This window comes from Dermacentor variabilis, chromosome 11, assembly GCF_050947875.1.
Source record: "Dermacentor variabilis isolate Ectoservices chromosome 11, ASM5094787v1, whole genome shotgun sequence".
NCBI classification, from domain to species: Eukaryota; Metazoa; Arthropoda; class Arachnida; order Ixodida; family Ixodidae; genus Dermacentor; species Dermacentor variabilis.
Window position 1 is genome coordinate 27,054,018 of NC_134578.1, and position 17,684 is coordinate 27,071,701.

The 17,684-nt window shown below is 47.4% G+C and overlaps 1 protein-coding gene across 1 annotated transcript; it reads left to right on the plus strand.

The window, feature by feature from the left end:
• Positions 1-575: 575 nt before the first annotated feature.
• Positions 576-6,097, plus strand: LOC142564883 (uncharacterized). The gene is made up of 3 exons (XM_075676074.1): positions 576-1,154; positions 1,392-1,598; positions 2,967-6,097. Exons 1-3 carry the CDS (start codon positions 606-608, stop codon positions 3,690-3,692), a joined length of 1,482 nt encoding a protein of 493 aa, XP_075532189.1. The 5' UTR covers positions 576-605; the 3' UTR covers positions 3,693-6,097.
• The last annotated feature ends 11,587 nt before the right edge of the window (positions 6,098-17,684 follow it).

Here is a 17,684-nt window from a genome sequence, read left to right on the forward strand (position 1 = left end):
CGCACCCTGTCGTTGCTGTTGCCCTTGCTACAGCACACTGTTGCGGTCGCTCGCCAACAGTCCAGATTTTGCCGTTAATTGATAGCATTCGGTGCAGGTGCTCCTCAAGCGCCGGCCTATACGGTCGTTGCGAGAGAGAGTGATCAAGGCGCTACTCTGGGTCCAATGTTCAATTCACGTTTTAAACGACTGCACCACTGGCACTCTTTGTTTAGTGGGTGTGCGTCTCTTACTCACTTCTGTTTTCCTTTCTGTTTAATATTTAGGCCTCCCTTAGGACTGGGTATCAAGCTAGATACACTTCTTCCTATTACCTTGCCTTTCTCATATCATTATTTTCTCCATCAGTGCTCCATTTCTCTTTTTCAGCCGCACTTGCTTCCGTTCTCACCATTTGCATTTAGATTATTTCTACATAGTGCGGCGCCACAGAAGGCGCCACAATCTGAGCTCTAATTCAGCGTTCGGTTACACAATAGTCCAGCATAGTCTACGGCAAGGCTTAGCGAGGTGTTCGTAAAGGTCTCTAGCGCGAACCATGACAGATTATCCTCTCGTTCCTTCCAGGCATTGCCGACTGCGCGTACACGCGCGTGCACAGCAAGATGGAGCTGGTCAGAGATTTCGGAGATCCCCACGTCCTGACGCTCGCCGAAGATCACATCGTCCTCAAACTGGACACTGCATGGGCGCGAGACGTGATTCTTCCAGAAGGCCTCTCGATCGCCGACGAGGATGGCCTCCTCCTAGTCGCGAACCAGAGATCTCTGGTTTCGGCATCGAAGACAGGCTTATTACGTGGGGTGACAATCTCGAAGGCCCTGTTCTGCGGATGCGCATCATTTGACTCCTCGGACAGCTACCGCCGGGTCGCCGGCACACTGCTCCGAGAAACCCAGCAGCTATGCATCATACACAACAGGGACAAGGTGTACACGCTTATTCGTATGTTCCCGAACGTCGAGATCCTTGCGCTACCGCACGATCTTTGCACACATGCCTTGGAATTGGACGAGCCCTGCAGGGATCGCTCTGCACCGCTGGTCGAACGGAGCAAACTGAAGGAACTGGTGGGCAGCGTTGGCACCTTGCGTGATGGCTGCATTCTTCTGAGTCCTGAGACTACGCTGGCGATAATGCGCACTTGTCCTGACGTAAGTAACGTGATCCTACCGTCAGTTTATGAACAATCCGCAGGTTTATTACATGTTCACAAATGCAGTTCGGTATTTACGTGTAGCGAGGGAATTAAGCAAATTGCCGGCACAGCTAAGTTTCATGGGGGGCATTTTGAAAACATCCGGCAGAGGTGTTTCTTGCTGCAGTCAGTTCAAATATGCTGCTGACGGTGATAAGGTTGAACGTCTCTCTCTTATCATGCTGTCCTTTAGGTACGTCGCATCGAATCGTTCTGGGTCGTGAACTGCTTCAAGGAGCTGCGTGGCTTGTCCGCCTCGGTGGGATGTCCGAGAACGGAGAGTTTCATCCACCTCTGCCTTCTCTTGCATAACTGGACGTCAAGTGAAAGGCTACCGAGCATATTCACAGGCGATGACGTCACGCTTGCTGCGAAGTTTCCATCGATGAAAAAGTTGCAGGTAAGAACTCATTGAGGGCAAAACACACTATGCACATGGAACAACTGAACAGAGGAGTACTGCGTACTTTATTTGTCCAGCCTGTGACGTTGCTTTTCCGCAACATCAACAAAATCATGACAAAGATATCGGTGTGAATCTTACTATTATTATTATTATTATTATTATTATTACTATTATTATTATTATTATTATCGTTATTATAGAATCACACAGTACGTTCAGGACAGAGGGGCCCAGCAAAAGCTGTTGATATGTAACACGTTCAGCTTAACTGGAACTGGGCAGGACATCTTAGTTGAACATAGTGAAGAGAACAGAGTGCATAAAAAATTACGAAGACCATATATTGTGCATATTGCAATATGCAATTCAGCGGAAAGTTTAAGCGCATCAGTAAGTGGCATAGATTAAGCTGGTGACATCATTCACCAATTATCTCATTTACGTTCATCGAAATGATAGGGGCTCTCGTCTCTAAACCGGAAATCTCCCTTGAATAAAAAGCGTAAATGCTCGGGAACCTGTCAAGCTACAGTCAAGAAAGGCATGCGAAACATCATGGTAAACCCTTCATTAACTAGAAACCGATAGAAATCACGCATGAAAACTCCAAGCGATGAGCCACACTTCGGGTTTCCAACTGTGGCGCGGAGGTTGTCGCGACGGAGGTGACAGGGGGTAGGGTGTGAAGAAGGGAGAGCGTAATGGCTGGTGACGAGTAACCCTGTCTGGACCAAGAGCCGCGAGACCAAGTATCACAAATATTTTTAGTTGCGCCGTGTCGCTATGTACAATAAACAAGGGGAATAGATAAAACGGCTACCTATGCAATACAGTCATTGTAGATGGTTACGGCCTACAACAGAAATAGAACCACGAAAAATACAAAACCGTCACTCTGTTTACAACAATGCAGCAGAAGCCGAAAGCGAAGAATGTCAAATCGAGCTGCCTGGCATCCTTAAGAGCAAATTTGGTGCATTGATTGTTATCATGTAGAAAAAGAAACGAAAGTCGGGGCATTTGGCCGTCCCCGAGTGGTTGAGTGCGGGACTCGGAACATTTACTCTCAAGTCGGGACTGTCCAGCTAATTCCGGGTCAATTGGGAAGACTGACGCGTGCGGTGAGGTCATCAGGTTGATCCGCCGCAAGTCGACGTGTCGGGCGCTAAGTTACTTGGCCGGTCTTCCCGCAGTGCACCTGCAACACCGGCGTGTACTCTTCCAGTCTCATCTCATTTCTCAGCTAAGCCGGGGCGTGCTCACACTTTGCACAGCGGCACAATCTTTTCACAGATCTTCCTTGATGTTCTCTGTAGTTCTTGTTTTTTTTTTTTGCAACAATAACGACCGTAAACTTTGCAGGTGGGTGTGACCTCGCTGAAAATGCTCGCGAAGGTCTCGGCATTCAGTAACCTTCGCAGCCTCATGGTGCAACTCCTCCCTGATATTACCTTCCACGAGGTGGATCGGGAACTCAGGAAGCTACTTCCGACGTTACCGAGTCTCGAAGAGCTGGTCCTGGAGAACTGCGGTGGCCTGATGCTCTCCACAATCGCGAGACTGTGCCCCAAGCTCAAGACCCTGAGTCTCCTAAATGGCGTTGGGTCACTTCATGACATCCCTGTAAACGGCGACGCGTTCCCTTATCTGGAGAAAGTCGAAATCGAAATGAAAGTCTTGAAGAGCGCTTTTGACTCGCTTCTGTCGGCCACACGCGACACGCTTCGCAGCGCGCGCTTCGGCGATGACGAAGTCTGCATTGGCTTCTTGATGCATTGCCTCCAGCACGGTCGACATAGCCCATTTTCTCGGCTCGAACACTTAATTTTGCACACGGAACGGTCGCTACGCGTGCTGCAACTTCAGCCTGAGGATCTGCACGACGTACTGAAGGCCCTGCCCGCTCTCCGACACCTGCAGACGGACAGCTACGACCTGCGACTGTTCTTCGAGAACTACTGCATTCCACGTGGTCGACTGACGCTGTCCTGGTTACATTGCATGCATTGTGCGGTGCACAATCCCGAGTTTCATGGGCTTGATGAATTCTGTGCCTCCTTAGTTGACAGTCTGCGTCCACGCCAGTGAGAGATGCAGACTTGCATGGTCGGCCGCCTCTGGCGTTTAATCCTTTCGTAAACGTTGATTGGACGTCGATCAGTGGATGTCATGGCTCGCAGGACTACTCATTTGTCATTAACGTGATTGGAAACTGGAATCTCGTCTTAATATATACGTCTACTGGACGTATTCAATGGTCTACCGAGACGGGCCTAAGAATGCCTCTTAACATCGCAATGTCACTGCCCGCACAAGTGCCACTAACACTGGCACTTGCGCCAGTGGCACTTACGCCAATTAAGTAGTAAACTATGAATGCTAGGGCTTCTAAAAGGAAGTGGGATGAAGCTTTGCGTCCTGGGCAGGGGGAGCCATGTTTTTATGGCGTAGAATGCACAGCACTGCTGCTCTACGTTACGGTGGTGCGCCGCCTTTTGAATTTGTGGAGCCGTCGCAAGAAGGTGCGAATTCCTGTATGTTGCAGTTCTGACTGCACCTCTTTGTGCGATGCCAGCTTTGATAATGGTTCCGACGTGCAGGCGGATTGTAGTTGAAACAACCGCTAGCTGGAGTACAGAGAAGTGTGGGAGAATTTAGCTTCCCCATATCTGAGTGGGAGAATTTAATTGAATTCATGGTTTCGCAGGAACTACAGACAAATATCTAAGCTACTAGTTGTTCGAAACTATTTAGGCAAGTGTCAAATGAAAAGCTAACGCAGTATCTTGACAAAACTAAATTGCATGGCAATTTGGCTTCCATCAGAAAAAAAAGGTATAGAACCAGTTTTAATTCACGTAAAGGATTAGATTGCTCAGAAAATTGATAGTTTTCCTAACTTGGGTCTATTTTTTGACCTAAGAAAGCTGTTTGACATTTTTCAAAATTATATTGGGATAAAGAAACTTCAAAACAATGGCAATAGGGGTATAGCTTTCTCGCTAGCTAAATCGCACGAAACGAACCGCTATGAATGTGTGTGTAGAAATACTAATTCGTTCGATAAAATGAAAGTGCTTTATCGAGTCGTACCAGCCTAATATTGCGATTCACCCGCTTTATCTCTTACATAAGTAGCATTGCCCGAATACAGGGTTCACAAAAATTAATTATGTACGCCTAAACATGGATGCATTTTTTACAGATACGTAAAAAAGTGCTCGAGAAATTGGCAAACATACTCCTTGAGAAGCGGTCGGATTGGTTACAGGCGAATGATTTACGAATGTACACTAACAAAATCAGATACGTAATCTTGCAGCCAGTAAGCAAATGTTATAATGATCATATTAAAATATATTTGGACTGCACTCTCCTAGAGCAGGCCCCCGTAAGGGAGCCAATGCGTCTTGGTTTCTTTTCCTTTAAGGTTTTTGGTCAGCGTCCATTTTACCCTTGACTGAGAAACATTTATCGCGCATGATTAGCTGGGAGCTTATTTTTGCCCTGGGAGCCATTTTAGCAGTGTAAAATCCCTGTTGTCCCAAGATACTGGTGTCATATATAAAGTACACAGCTTCCTCCTGGTTTGGGCAAAATAAGTTTTATATTTGCTTTCTGTCAGAAGTCAGGCTATTCTATACTAGTCTGAGGTACTTATATTCTAACTAATTACAGAAAGTTTCCAGTCCTGCAAGAAATAATGCTTAGAATTCATATGAATTTCAGAGGAGACAGAAGGCACTGGTGGAGAACTCAACCACTGTTGACAAAATGCAAAATGTTAAAGCCAGACCAAGGTTACTACTTGAGGCTTGCTCAATATATTAATAAAAACAAGTGCCAAATAACACAACTCGGGTGCAGCGCCCTGCGCATTCCGTTGGCCTACGCGACAATTGTCTGTTTGTTGCCCGAACAAATTACGGTGGACACAATTTTACAGCCCAGTGTCAAGAATCTTACACGGACGGAACTTTCATGTTTATTTAAGAAAACCTTTCCTGTAGGTTAGAAATATCTACAGACGTTGTCTTATCGCAAGTGGCTTTGCTTGCTCATTTGCATGCTCATGATATAGCGCGCTTATCAATGTTAGTGCTGTAAGGCAGCATGGTAAGACTATTTTTAAATACTGTATTTTTCCTGCTGGTATGATCTGTGACTATGTACGCGACCATTTATTGCATTTCGCTTGCTTTTGTAACACTGTTTGCTATCATGTACAAATCATGACTTTGTTGCCCTTGTTTTATTTTATCTGCAGTGATTGACTGATAAGTGATACATAGCTATCCTTTTCATTTTTGTACAACTGTATATTTCGTTTGTTTGTGTAGACTGTTTCTGTGTTTTTCATTTATATTTGTGCGAACTGTTTTTTTTGTATATTCTACTCCTCTGGAAAGTGTAAAGGAGGACGAGGCCCTGTCAGCCTTGCATGCGCTTTTGTCCTCTGCCCCCCCCCCCCTCAGCCACAGTCTGACAACCAAATAAACACATATCAATAAAAAAAAGTTTGGTTACTTGTTCACGCGACTTTCATGCTATCATTTCGTATATCACAATAGCTACAAATGTGCATTTTATGTTGTCGCTCTACGCCAAAGCGTTAGCTGGAGAACGAAAAACGCGGTAATAAGATTCAGTATCCGCAACTACATTCCTTTCATCCTTTAACTGCACGCGCCGTATCGGTAATCCTTGACTATACGAGTATCGAATTATGTCGCTGAACCGTGCTGTACTACGATGGGTTACATGAATGTGCATGTCGATAACAGCAACGTGTTTACTTAAGAAGGTGTCAAATGGTAGAGATACTTTCACAATTTGCTCAACCTAATCAGTCCATTGAATCGGCCAGGGTCACAGCCAAGTGGCTCATGCAGCATATCCATGAAACCAGTCCGTATGCTAGCATCTGATTTTATTCCGACAATATGCCGCGTGGGAACTACGGGGAATAAAAAAAGCAAGCGAAGACACAAGAGTTGCAATATTCGCGTATATAACTTTTAAGGTTACGTTCGGCCTAGAAGGCTATTACGAATGCAGAGAAATGCAGCCTGGTTAGCGCAGAGATAGTTGCGCGCACAAACATGGTATGACTTAACGATCACTACACCTGTCATTTTTATATCATGTCTTCTTTCTGTAGCTGTGCTGATATGGCACTCCTGTAAGAGCCTCACAAGGCCTAAAGAATAAGTAAATAATAAGTAATTTAATCAACCAACAAATCTAGCTTTGTGTCTTAGTTTTGCAGTTACAGCAGTTCAAAGCTGTAAAAATTATTCGGCAGGCTGTACTTGGCCCGTTGACGTAATTTAGGTGTTGCCCAGCGTGAATGTAGGTGCTACTCAGGGACAATGAGCACAAGGGCACAAACATGGAGGTGACCAAATATATAAGTAATAAATTATTGCATTATAACCTTACCCAATATTGCAGGCACTGAAGAAATTTTCTCTACATTGTGATTTGCTTTTTGCGCAGGGCTTGAGGGTTGCGTTTATCACAGTCCTTCCTACTGCCTCAACTTCGTGCGCCTGTTGCATATGTACAGAGAACGTAGCGCGTCGGGGCCTAGATTATTGATAGGTAGGGATATTACGGTCCTGAATTGAACTGGCAGTCATTGCAAAACTAAGACACAGAGCTAGATTAGTTGTTTCATTAAATTACTAACTATTTACTAATTCTTTGAGCCTTCATTCAAAAACTTCATTACTGCTTTTTCTTTCATTATTCAATTCCGCATTTGATATCTCGTAAAAGTAATGCCCGCCTCATCGTGTAATTTAGTTGAAGGAGGAGGAATCGTGCTATCTGCCGCAGGCGATCTTGGAAAAGATGGTGCGCCTAAGGTAAAGCACCCTATATACCACGTTTTATTCGACATCACTGTGGTTCTTCTTTAAGAATGCACCACTAACGCTCTAGATGCATCCTGCATACGTTTAATGCACTAACGTTCACCCGTTCGTTATTGTCTTTAAACATCAAGGTTTTATGAGGGCTTAATTCATATTCAAAACATTAAGAGCCATCTATCGACTTGCAGCAAAACGCTCTCGTGCATACTTCATGGGGCACAGCAAAACAACATTTATCTCCCTATAGCATAGCTACACGGGGAGCTAGTATTGTCATTGTTGTTACCAGGTGTCCTCGTGCTGGCCGGTATTGATATTATAGGCGAAGCGAGCCATTCGAGATAACGTCGGAAACAATCCAGGGCTTTTTTTTTCTGTACCAGAGGCCAAAAGGTAAGAGAATAAATAACCTCCGCACACTAAACAGTGGCCGATGCAGACGACTTTCCGTACCAGGTGCAGCTGTTAGCACGAAACATGAGCATTTATTTGGGCTACATGTCGATTCCGCTTGTCCATTTGTTTACTGTGACTCACGTAATTGCTCCTGCTTCCAGGAAAAAAAAAGGAAATTGTTCCTTTTATTTATTGCCATTTCGAATTCGCTTAAATTTATGGTCCCCGGTGACGCTAGCTTTCGTTCAAGAACTTGTTCAAAAAAAATTTTTTTTTAACCTGCGACCGCATTTATTAATTTTTCTTACTTCAGAGCACTGTACTTTTATAACAATGCACTTTGAGGTTTCCAGCTATGTGAAGCATCTTAGTGGTTAAAAGAGTTTGCAACTGGTATTAAAAACCGCTTCGCGGGTTGTTGAGCAAGTCGATTTGGTAAAAATTTCTTTTCAGGCCGAGCAAGGACGAAAGAAATTTCTTAGAATTCGAGATCCGATTTCGCTAAAACTTGTGCTGCAAAAAAAAAGAGTCTTGAGGTTTCAGCATGCCAGTGTAGCAAAGTTCATCAGAGTTGGTGTTACCAAACAGGAAAAATATTAAAAGGCGGTTGCGACATGAGTGCACGCCACTACGGAATTTATTCACAGGAGCCTAGCAATTATAGAAGTTCACAGGGCATCTCTCCCCACCTCCAAGCTATATTTGCTTTAGCACGTAGCGTGCTGTTGCATAAAACGGGCGTTCGTTCCGTAAAATGGGCGTTCGTTGATCGAGTGAGATATATTAATGTTTGCTTGTGAACGCGTGACACCATGCTTGTTAATTTAGTGAGTAAGCTATTGCTTACGAGTTTATACAGCTTAATAAATATACTATCGTTACTTCGTGCAACTGTCTACTAATTTTCTATCACAGTCGATGTTCCGCCTTCCGTGCGAGACTTGTCACTTTTTTTCGTAGTTTCTTATCGCCATTACGGTATCGTTCACCCCTTTGACTTCTGCAGCAGTTTTTTTTTTTCTTTTTTACCTACGCTTCACCAGCAAGCCTGGAGCATTGGGTTTCTACCAAGACGAGAGAAGCGACGCAACGCGAAGCGCGTGGGTGGGGGCTTGGGTAGGTGTGGCTTTAACGTTAGCAGACCCACGAACAGCGACACCTTGGTACAGTAGTTCTTAACCTACGTTTTGCAGGCAAGCCTGGCGCATTATTTCCTGTCAATGGGCGTGATGCGAACCACCACAAAGCGCGGTGGTGGGGGTGAAGGTACATACCGATTTATGCTCCACAGACAAATGAATAAATACGCGTTGTTACAGCGAATTGGTTGTTTTACATGCTTACCAATTACGGAATTATGTATCGACCGCTCTGATGCCGTTTGAACGGAAGTTTGTGCGCATCGCCATCGGCTAGGGATAAAAGGAGTAAGGCGTCTTCCATGGTTCCTAGTCCCTGTCCCCACATTTCTCTCCCGCAATTCACATATCTGCACAAGCGTCGGCCAAAGCCAGCGTATAGCTCTCTCGTATAAGTGCCGTTGACAAAGCAAAAATATGCCACCGCCGAGGCAAGACGCTCAGCGTCAGAGGTTTAGGTGTCGAATTAGTGAGCGAGGACTTGGCGACGTCAAATTGATTCGTGGCCTCGCTGTGAAGATCGATGTTGGTTAATCACGGAACGCTGAAGGTGACTAGGGCATTATAGAGTTTCGAATAGCCCCTCAGCTACGATCGCCCAGCCTCACCACCTACAGTTAGTATGTGCTATAGTAAAGAAAAAGCATGGACCTCTAACGGAGCCCACTTGCAACAATACGTCATAACAAATATGACGGATGCAACCAGTGTTCTCAGAAAACTATGCATTTAGAACACCTCTATTAGAAACCTGCTAAGGAAGTTTTTCTCGTTATCGCTGTCTTTGCCGTGCCATAACTGTAGCATCGACAATGTCACCGGGTCTCCATGACACCACCGACTCAGTCGCTTACGTTTTGCCGACGTTCCTGTGGAGCCGTAATCTAACTATTCAGTCATGCTTATCATGCATTAACAATATTGAATGAAGCACAGATACTTGTCTGAAACAAAGGTCATTGTTGGCGTACTATTCATTACATTGACTTTCTAATAAAGTAACCATGGCACAGGACTTAAATTGCTGATGACTAAAAGACAAGTTCTAAGTTTAAGAATTTAGGTTTCCCCTTTTGGTTTTTAGAATGCACTAATCAACACGAAATAATGTATTGTAGCAAGCGGTAGTCTTACATACTGACACAATACGAAGATGTTTTTTGCAACGAGTTGTTTTGTATTATAAGACGAAATAAAATGCTACTTGTTCAGCTCTATATCGTTTTTTCGAAAAACGAACTCATTGAAATTACCCTCGACAACGGCGTGGGCTGTCAAAAGGTTTCGGTTTCGCTCGACTCCGCGCCGCCCGCGCTTTCGCGTTTCAATAGCTTATTTATCGCGCAGGGCTGCGCTGGTTTTGCTGGCTCACGAAACTCGCACAAACTGCAAGTGGCAGGGAATCCAACTTCCATGCGATGTCGCGGGAGGCCCGAACGGTCTGTGCCACTTGACCAAAAGAAGCTGCAGCGGCGCATCCACCGCACTGTCTTGGCTCGGTACCGCGATCTCAAGGCTGCCATTTTACTCACCGACGGCAGCAAAGGGTGGTGATGACGTATTTCACGTCAACACTACCCTGGTGGGGTGGCGGGAGATTTGAATTTCGAAAGAAAGTATTCGGACCCTTCAGATGCAATTTTCTCGCAAACTAAGCCTTTTCTTGGCAGAAGACGGTCCTTGAGAGGTTCCTGGAATCACATTTAAACAGTCCACGTCGACTTATCATTTGCCTTTGGTGTTCCTTTAACGCTGAAAGCGTCTCAAAGTGCTGGCTAGCATGCGGGAAATTGGTAAACGTGCTTTATTTCACCTTTTTCAGTATTCGTACGCTTTCTGTATGCCTATGAGAACATCGGCCTTTTGTGTGGGGTAACCGAGTACGAAACCAAGGATAGGACATATAATTTCCTTATATATATATATATATATATATATATATATATATATATATATATATATATATATATATTATATTAAGCGAATTTATGCGGCTGATAAAACTGCTAACCCTACATCGTATAGCTGCCTACTAGTTTGCTATCGCGATCGATGCGATGGCTTTCAGGTGAAACTGCGACTGCTTTCTCATTTTCTTCAATTCCGTTCAGAACATCAGCGCTATCACCCTCCACGCCGCACAAAAAAAAAAGTTATTTTCCGTACACTGTCACCAGACTGACGAAAAGCGCCTTTCTTGCTTAGGCGTATGCGGTGTTTGGATCCGACTGCTGGTACGATCTGTTGGGAACTCGGCGCTGACGCCCGTGGTTGTACCTGGGTCGCAAGCCCCAAGGGTAGCGTTGGCCTGGCGGCCTGGGGTACAACTGGAAGCATCCGAAGGTCCCGGCAAAGCATGAGTCGACTGGTGACAACGAAACAACTTGTTTATTTTAACATCGCAAAGAGTTGGCGGTCAGGTTGACCGAAGTAGAGAGACGGGAGAGCACTTCACTCAACAGAAGAAATCGGAGCCCTCCTTTTGGCGTCCGGGGGCAGCTGTTTTTATACTCTCGCAGTTGAGGGCAAGAAGGAACCCCTCAAAAGACGAGCACGTGAATGTACAATGGGCTAATGGTGACGCACACTGTCGTAGCGATGCCGTAGCACCATGTCGAGCACGATCTCGTAGCACCCTGTCGTGGCGCTGCCGGTCGGACACAATGACTGTAATGAGAGGATGGTCCCTGCTTTGGCATCGCCTGTTTCGGGCATAATGACTGGAACGAGATCCCTGCTTTGGCATCGCCTGTTTCGGGCACAATGACTGGAATGAGATCCCTGCTTTGGCATCGCCTGTTTCGGGCACAATGACTGGAATGCGAGGATGATCCCTAGGCGGTCGCATCGCCGCAGACGCGCCTGGAAACACCTGGCGATGAGTGTTGCGGCGACGACGATCGGGCCAAAATGTCTGCCGCCCCGCCGCAGTCGCGCCGGCAAAACCACGTGTCGCAGGCGAAACGCAACAGACCGCCCCGCCGGGGGAAGGAGATCCCGATGGACAGGGGACTGCATCCGCTGTCCGGAGGGATGTCGCTCGATGATGCTCATAACCGAAGTCGGGCGTCCCTCGACGTTTCTTGAGCGCAGCGCACAGAGAAGGCCTCGTTCTCTTGTTCAGGTTCGCACGGGACACTGCAAAGTGACTTCGGGAGAGTTCACATTTTTGTTCTCGTTCCCGGCAAGCGTTAGAACTACGCTGAAACTCAACCGCTCAGTCAGCAAGCACGGCACAACCCTCACTAAGCCCTGCCAGGCTCTTTCCCCTTTTTATACCACTGCCTAGTTCCTTACAGTAGTCTAGCATCACTCAGAACGCGTCCACAAATTGAAAAATTGCACTAGAAAGCATATCATCACTTTGAAACACTAAACAAAAGCAATATGTTAAAAAAAATCCTGCCTCAGGAAGAAAAACATCAGTAACAAACAATTTTGAGGCTGATTCCTACGTTAGGGGCTTCGACTTAAGCCATCGGCGTTACCGTTGAGACTCCCCTTTTTGTAACGCACCTCAAAGGAATATTGTTGTAAAGCGAGGCTCCAGCGCAGGAGGCGGCCATTTTTGGGAGAGATGGTCTGCAGCCATTGGAGAGGGCAGTGATCCGTCTCAATGATAAACCTCGAGCCGGCTAGATAGCATGACAATTTCTGAACGGCCCACACGAGACATGCACACTCTTTCTCGGTGGCGCTATACGCCTGCTCACGACTGGTCAGCTTACGACTAGCATACAGGACGGGGTGTTCTACTTCTCCATTTTCCCGTTGGCACAGTACAACGCCCATGCCTCGCTCACTAGCATCGCACTGAACAATGAACCCTTTTGTATAGTCTGGCGATCGTAGCACAGGCTGGCTTGTTAGGGCACTCTTTAGGGCGCTAAAAGCTCTTTCCTTGGTCTCGTCCCAGACGACTGTTTGAGGCTCTGTCTTTCTTAGAGCATCCGTCAGGGGAGCCGCGATATCAGAGTACCTAGGGATGTACCTCTGATAGTAGCCGGCGACACCCAAGAACGACCGAATATCGGTCTTTGTGCGCGGTTGCGGAAAGTCTCGCACAGCGGCCACTTTTATTTCAGAGGGGCGGCGACGACCCTGACCAATCACGTGACCGAGGTAGACAACCTCGGCCTGTGCTAACTGGCACTTAGGAGCCTTGACTGTCAAGCCCGCTTCGCGCAGGCGGGTTAGCACTGCCCGCAAGTGTGCCATATGCTCAGACCAGGATGCGGAGAATATCGCTACGTCGTCTAGATACGGTAAAGCGAATTCTTGCTGTCCCCGTAACACTTTATCCATGAGGCTTGAAAAACAGTATGGCGCGTTCTTCAAACCAAAACTCAACACTTTAGGACGGAATGTTCCCATTGGTGAAATGAACGCCGCATACCTACTAGCCTCTTCTGTAAGTGGAACCTGCCAATAACCCCTGACAAGATCTAGGGTGGAAATAAACTGAGCGCTACTAACTTTCTCAAGGCGCTCCTCGATGTTAGGGATCGGATAAATTTGATCCTTAGTGATGGAATTAAGCCTGCGGTAGTCGACGCAAGGACGAGGTTCCTTGCCCGGTACCTCAACTAAAATCAAAGGGGAGGTATAATCACTCTCACCTGCCTCAATAACACCGAGCTGTAGCATTTTCTTTACCTCAGCCTCCATAATATCGCTCTGGCGGGGTGACACCCGATACGCCTTGGATCGTACTGGCTCTGGGGAGGTAAGTTCAATATCATGAGTAAGTACAGAAGTCCTACCAGGCCTCTCAGAGAACAGACCTTGAAACTCTTGTAATAGCTGGTGTAGTTCGGTTTTCTGCTCAGGCGACAGCGGTGCTTTACTGATAAGGTCACTAATGACTTGACCGGTGTCTTCCCTGTTCGTCACTGAGCCTAGTCCTGGAAGCTCGACCGGAAGCTCTTCAGGAACGTTTACCATCAGGCACACCACTGCTTCCCTTTGTCTATAAGGTTTGAGCAGATTACAGTGGTAAACTTGCTGTGCTTTCCGCTTTCCTGGCAGACTTACCACGTAGTTAACGTCCGACAGTTTCTGAACAATTCGCGCTGGGCCCTCCCACTGCACGTCTAGTTTGTTGTTTAGCGATGTGCGCAATATCATGACCTCATCGCCAACCTCAAAACGACGGGCCCTGGCTGTCCGATCATAATAAACCTTGGCCCTCTGCTGGGCCTTTGCCATTGCTTCACCTGACAACTCCTGTGCCCTTCTTAAGCGTTCGAGGAGCTTAAGCACCTTTGCTACCGGCAGACACACGCTATGAGCTTCCACGGCTTGCTTGATCCATGCGCACTTGCCCGTGAACATATGGGGTTCTACGTAAGATGGGTGAACTACATCCATCGTAGCTGCGGAATCGCGAAGCACTCGGCACTCTTTCCCGTTCACGAGGAGGTCTCGCATGTAAGGCTCGAGAAGCTTCATGTTCTCGTCAGTGCTGCCGATTGAAAAAAACACAACTTTTGGTGTTGTTTCCGGACACTGCGCCGAAAAGTGACCCGGCTTCTGGCACGTATAACACACGCCCGCTCGCCTCATCTCGAACCGCTTTCTGCGTTTGGCTGCCGCCGTCTCTTTACGTTTGGTCGGACTGCTTCCACTCGCATCCGCACTACGCGTGTTCCCCTTTGCTCTCATAGGCGTGAACCTCGGCCTCTCAAACTTCGAGCCAAATTCACCCTTTTGACCGTCCTTAGCTCCGCGAGCCCGACGCGTCACAATCTCCTCGGCTAGCTCAGCGGCTTTAGCCACCGTACAAACGTCTGGCCTATCCAAGACCCAGTATCGCACGTTCTCCGGTAACCGACTATAAAACTGTTCTAGCCCGAAACACTGCAGAACTTTAGCGTGGTCACCAAACGCTTTCTCTTCTTTGAGCCACTCCTGCATGTTCGACATAAGCCTATACGCAAACTCTGTATATGACTCACTTTTGCCTTTCTCATTTTCCCGAAACTTCCGACGGAACGCCTCCGCAGACAGCCGGTACTTTTTTAGCAGACTCGATTTTACTTTGTCGAAATCCTCTGCCTCCTCTCTATCCAAGCGAGCGACTACGTCGGCCGCCTCGCCGGGTAACAAAGTGAGCAAGCGCTGTGGCCACGTTTCCCGAGAGAACCCCTGCTTCTCGCACGTTCGCTCAAAGTTAACCAGGAACAAACCAATGTCCTCTCCAAGCTTAAACGGCCGCATTAGGTCAGTCATTTTGAACAATACGCGTTCTCCTGCACCGTGTGCCTGACTTCCATTACGAGCGCGTTCCATCTCTATCTCGAGACGCTTCATTTCCAAAGCGTGTTGATGGTCACGCTCTTCTTTTTCTTTCTCTTTTTGTTCTTTAAGTTCGCGCTCCTGTCTTTTTGCAGTCTCCCTCTCTTCAATAGTCTCAAGGCATTCCGACAGCTCGTCATCCTCAGCCTCTAACTCAAGAATAGCCTTTATCAGTTCTGGTTTTCTGAGTTTGTCTGAGACATCCAGACCCAACTCTCTTGCAAGCTCCAACAATTTCGGTTTGCGCAACGACTTCAAATCCATGGCTGCTCTGAATGCTGCTTTCTCTACTGCTTACTATTGTCTTGCCGCAAACTAACCCGGCAGCAACGACAACCACAATTACCAGCTCTGTTTCTGACACTAACAAAAAGCCTGGCAAAGCTCAGAAGAAGAAAGTCCCGCACTCACCAAACCTCGCAGGCAGGAATTCCGCGCAGTCGTTCCGCTGCAGGCAACCAGTCGTCACACAGGGCTCGTTGCACTGCTCCCGGATCGTCGTTGAGCTGCTCAGCATACAGTCAACTGCATCTCTTCGCTGCTGGCCTCCGTTGTCGCGATCTCACCGCAGGCAGACAGTTGTTTGAAGTCGGAGGCGATCTCACCGCTGCCAACCAGATGTTTGGATCCGACTGCTGGTACGATCTGTTGGGAACTCGGCGCTGACGCCCGTGGTTGTACCTGGGTCGCAAGCCCCAAGGGTAGCGTTGGCCTGGCGGCCTGGGGTACAACTGGAAGCATCCGAAGGTCCCGGCAAAGCATGAGTCGACTGGTAACAACGAAACAACTTGTTTATTTTAACATCGCAAAGAGTTGGCGGTCAGGTTGACCGAAGTAGAGAGACGGGAGAGCACTTCACTCAACAGAAGAAATCGGAGCCCTCCTTTTGGCGTCCGGGGGCAGCTGTTTTTATACTCTCGCAGTTGAGGGCAAGAAGGAACCCCTCAAAAGACGAGCACGTGAATGTACAATGGGCTAATGGTGACGCACACTGTCGTAGCGATGCCGTAGCACCATGTCGAGCACGATCTCGTAGCACCCTGTCGTGGCGCTGCCGGTCGGACACAATGACTGTAATGAGAGGATGGTCCCTGCTTTGGCATCGCCTGTTTCGGGCATAATGACTGGAACGAGATCCCTGCTTTGGCATCGCCTGTTTCGGGCACAATGACTGGAATGAGATCCCTGCTTTGGCATCGCCTGTTTCGGGCACAATGACTGGAATGCGAGGATGATCCCTAGGCGGTCGCATCGCCGCAGACGCGCCTGGAAACACCTGGCGATGAGTGTTGCGGCGACGACGATCGGGCCAAAATGTCTGCCGCCCCGCCGCAGTCGCGCCGGCAAAACCACGTGTCGCAGGCGAAACGCAACAGCGGCCAGTTATTCAAGCGCCTACACTACGGTCCCGTGCGCGACCTATGTATAATGCCTCTCTCATTTTTAGGCTGTGCGCCATTAGTGCGAGTGAATTCGTCATGTGCTGAAATGACCAGTTGGGAAAACTTTTGCCAGTCTGGAGCGCTTGAAGACACCTGTTTTCCCTTGCGCGATATATCAAACACACAAAAGACGGTCATGCAACAAACACGCATATAACAATTATATCTACCTTTGCGGAACTAACCTACATGTTCGTAGGTGGTGGTGAAAACGTCTTTACTTCAGAAATCAGCTACCTACGCCCGAAGGCCACTATTTGATGTTTAAAAGATGTTTTCACCGCGACCTATAAACACGTAATGCAGCTGCGCATAATCAATACTATGATCAACTTTCATGTGAATAGAAATGTCGATTATGTTTCGTAGCGTTCCTTCCTAGTCTTTTTACCTTCCTGAATGGTGCCGAGTTCGATACCAGCCACCTTGGGTGCAACCTAAGGCCGTACAGATTTATACAATTATACAGTACACATTTTTACTGTATATTTTGTTCGCTACCGGGCGACGGCGCGGTGTTCGACCCCGTTCAACCCGTGGTACGAACCAGGTGAAGCATCCTTCGAAGATCCTCTGAGAGCAACGCGCGACAAGAAAACAATAGAATTGAATAAAAAGATGTTGTTACAAACTACGCTCTCTAATAGATCATAACTTGAGGCAGCTATTCCGCGTAATGCCCCTCAAAGCGCCAACGGATCTAGCAAACGCACTGTAGGTCTGTGCAACGAGACAAAATGGTTGTGACTTTGTTTGCGGTTTAGCGGACTACAACGGCACCATCCACGCGTGCAACCTTGCTCCACGACGCTCATCTCGAGGGCCACGTCCAATCGCAGCGCTCTTTCCTTTGATTTTTTGTTTGCCGCCAGATGGCAGCACACGCCTGTAGGGGAGGGATTTTTAGTAATTGTTACCGTCTTCTCC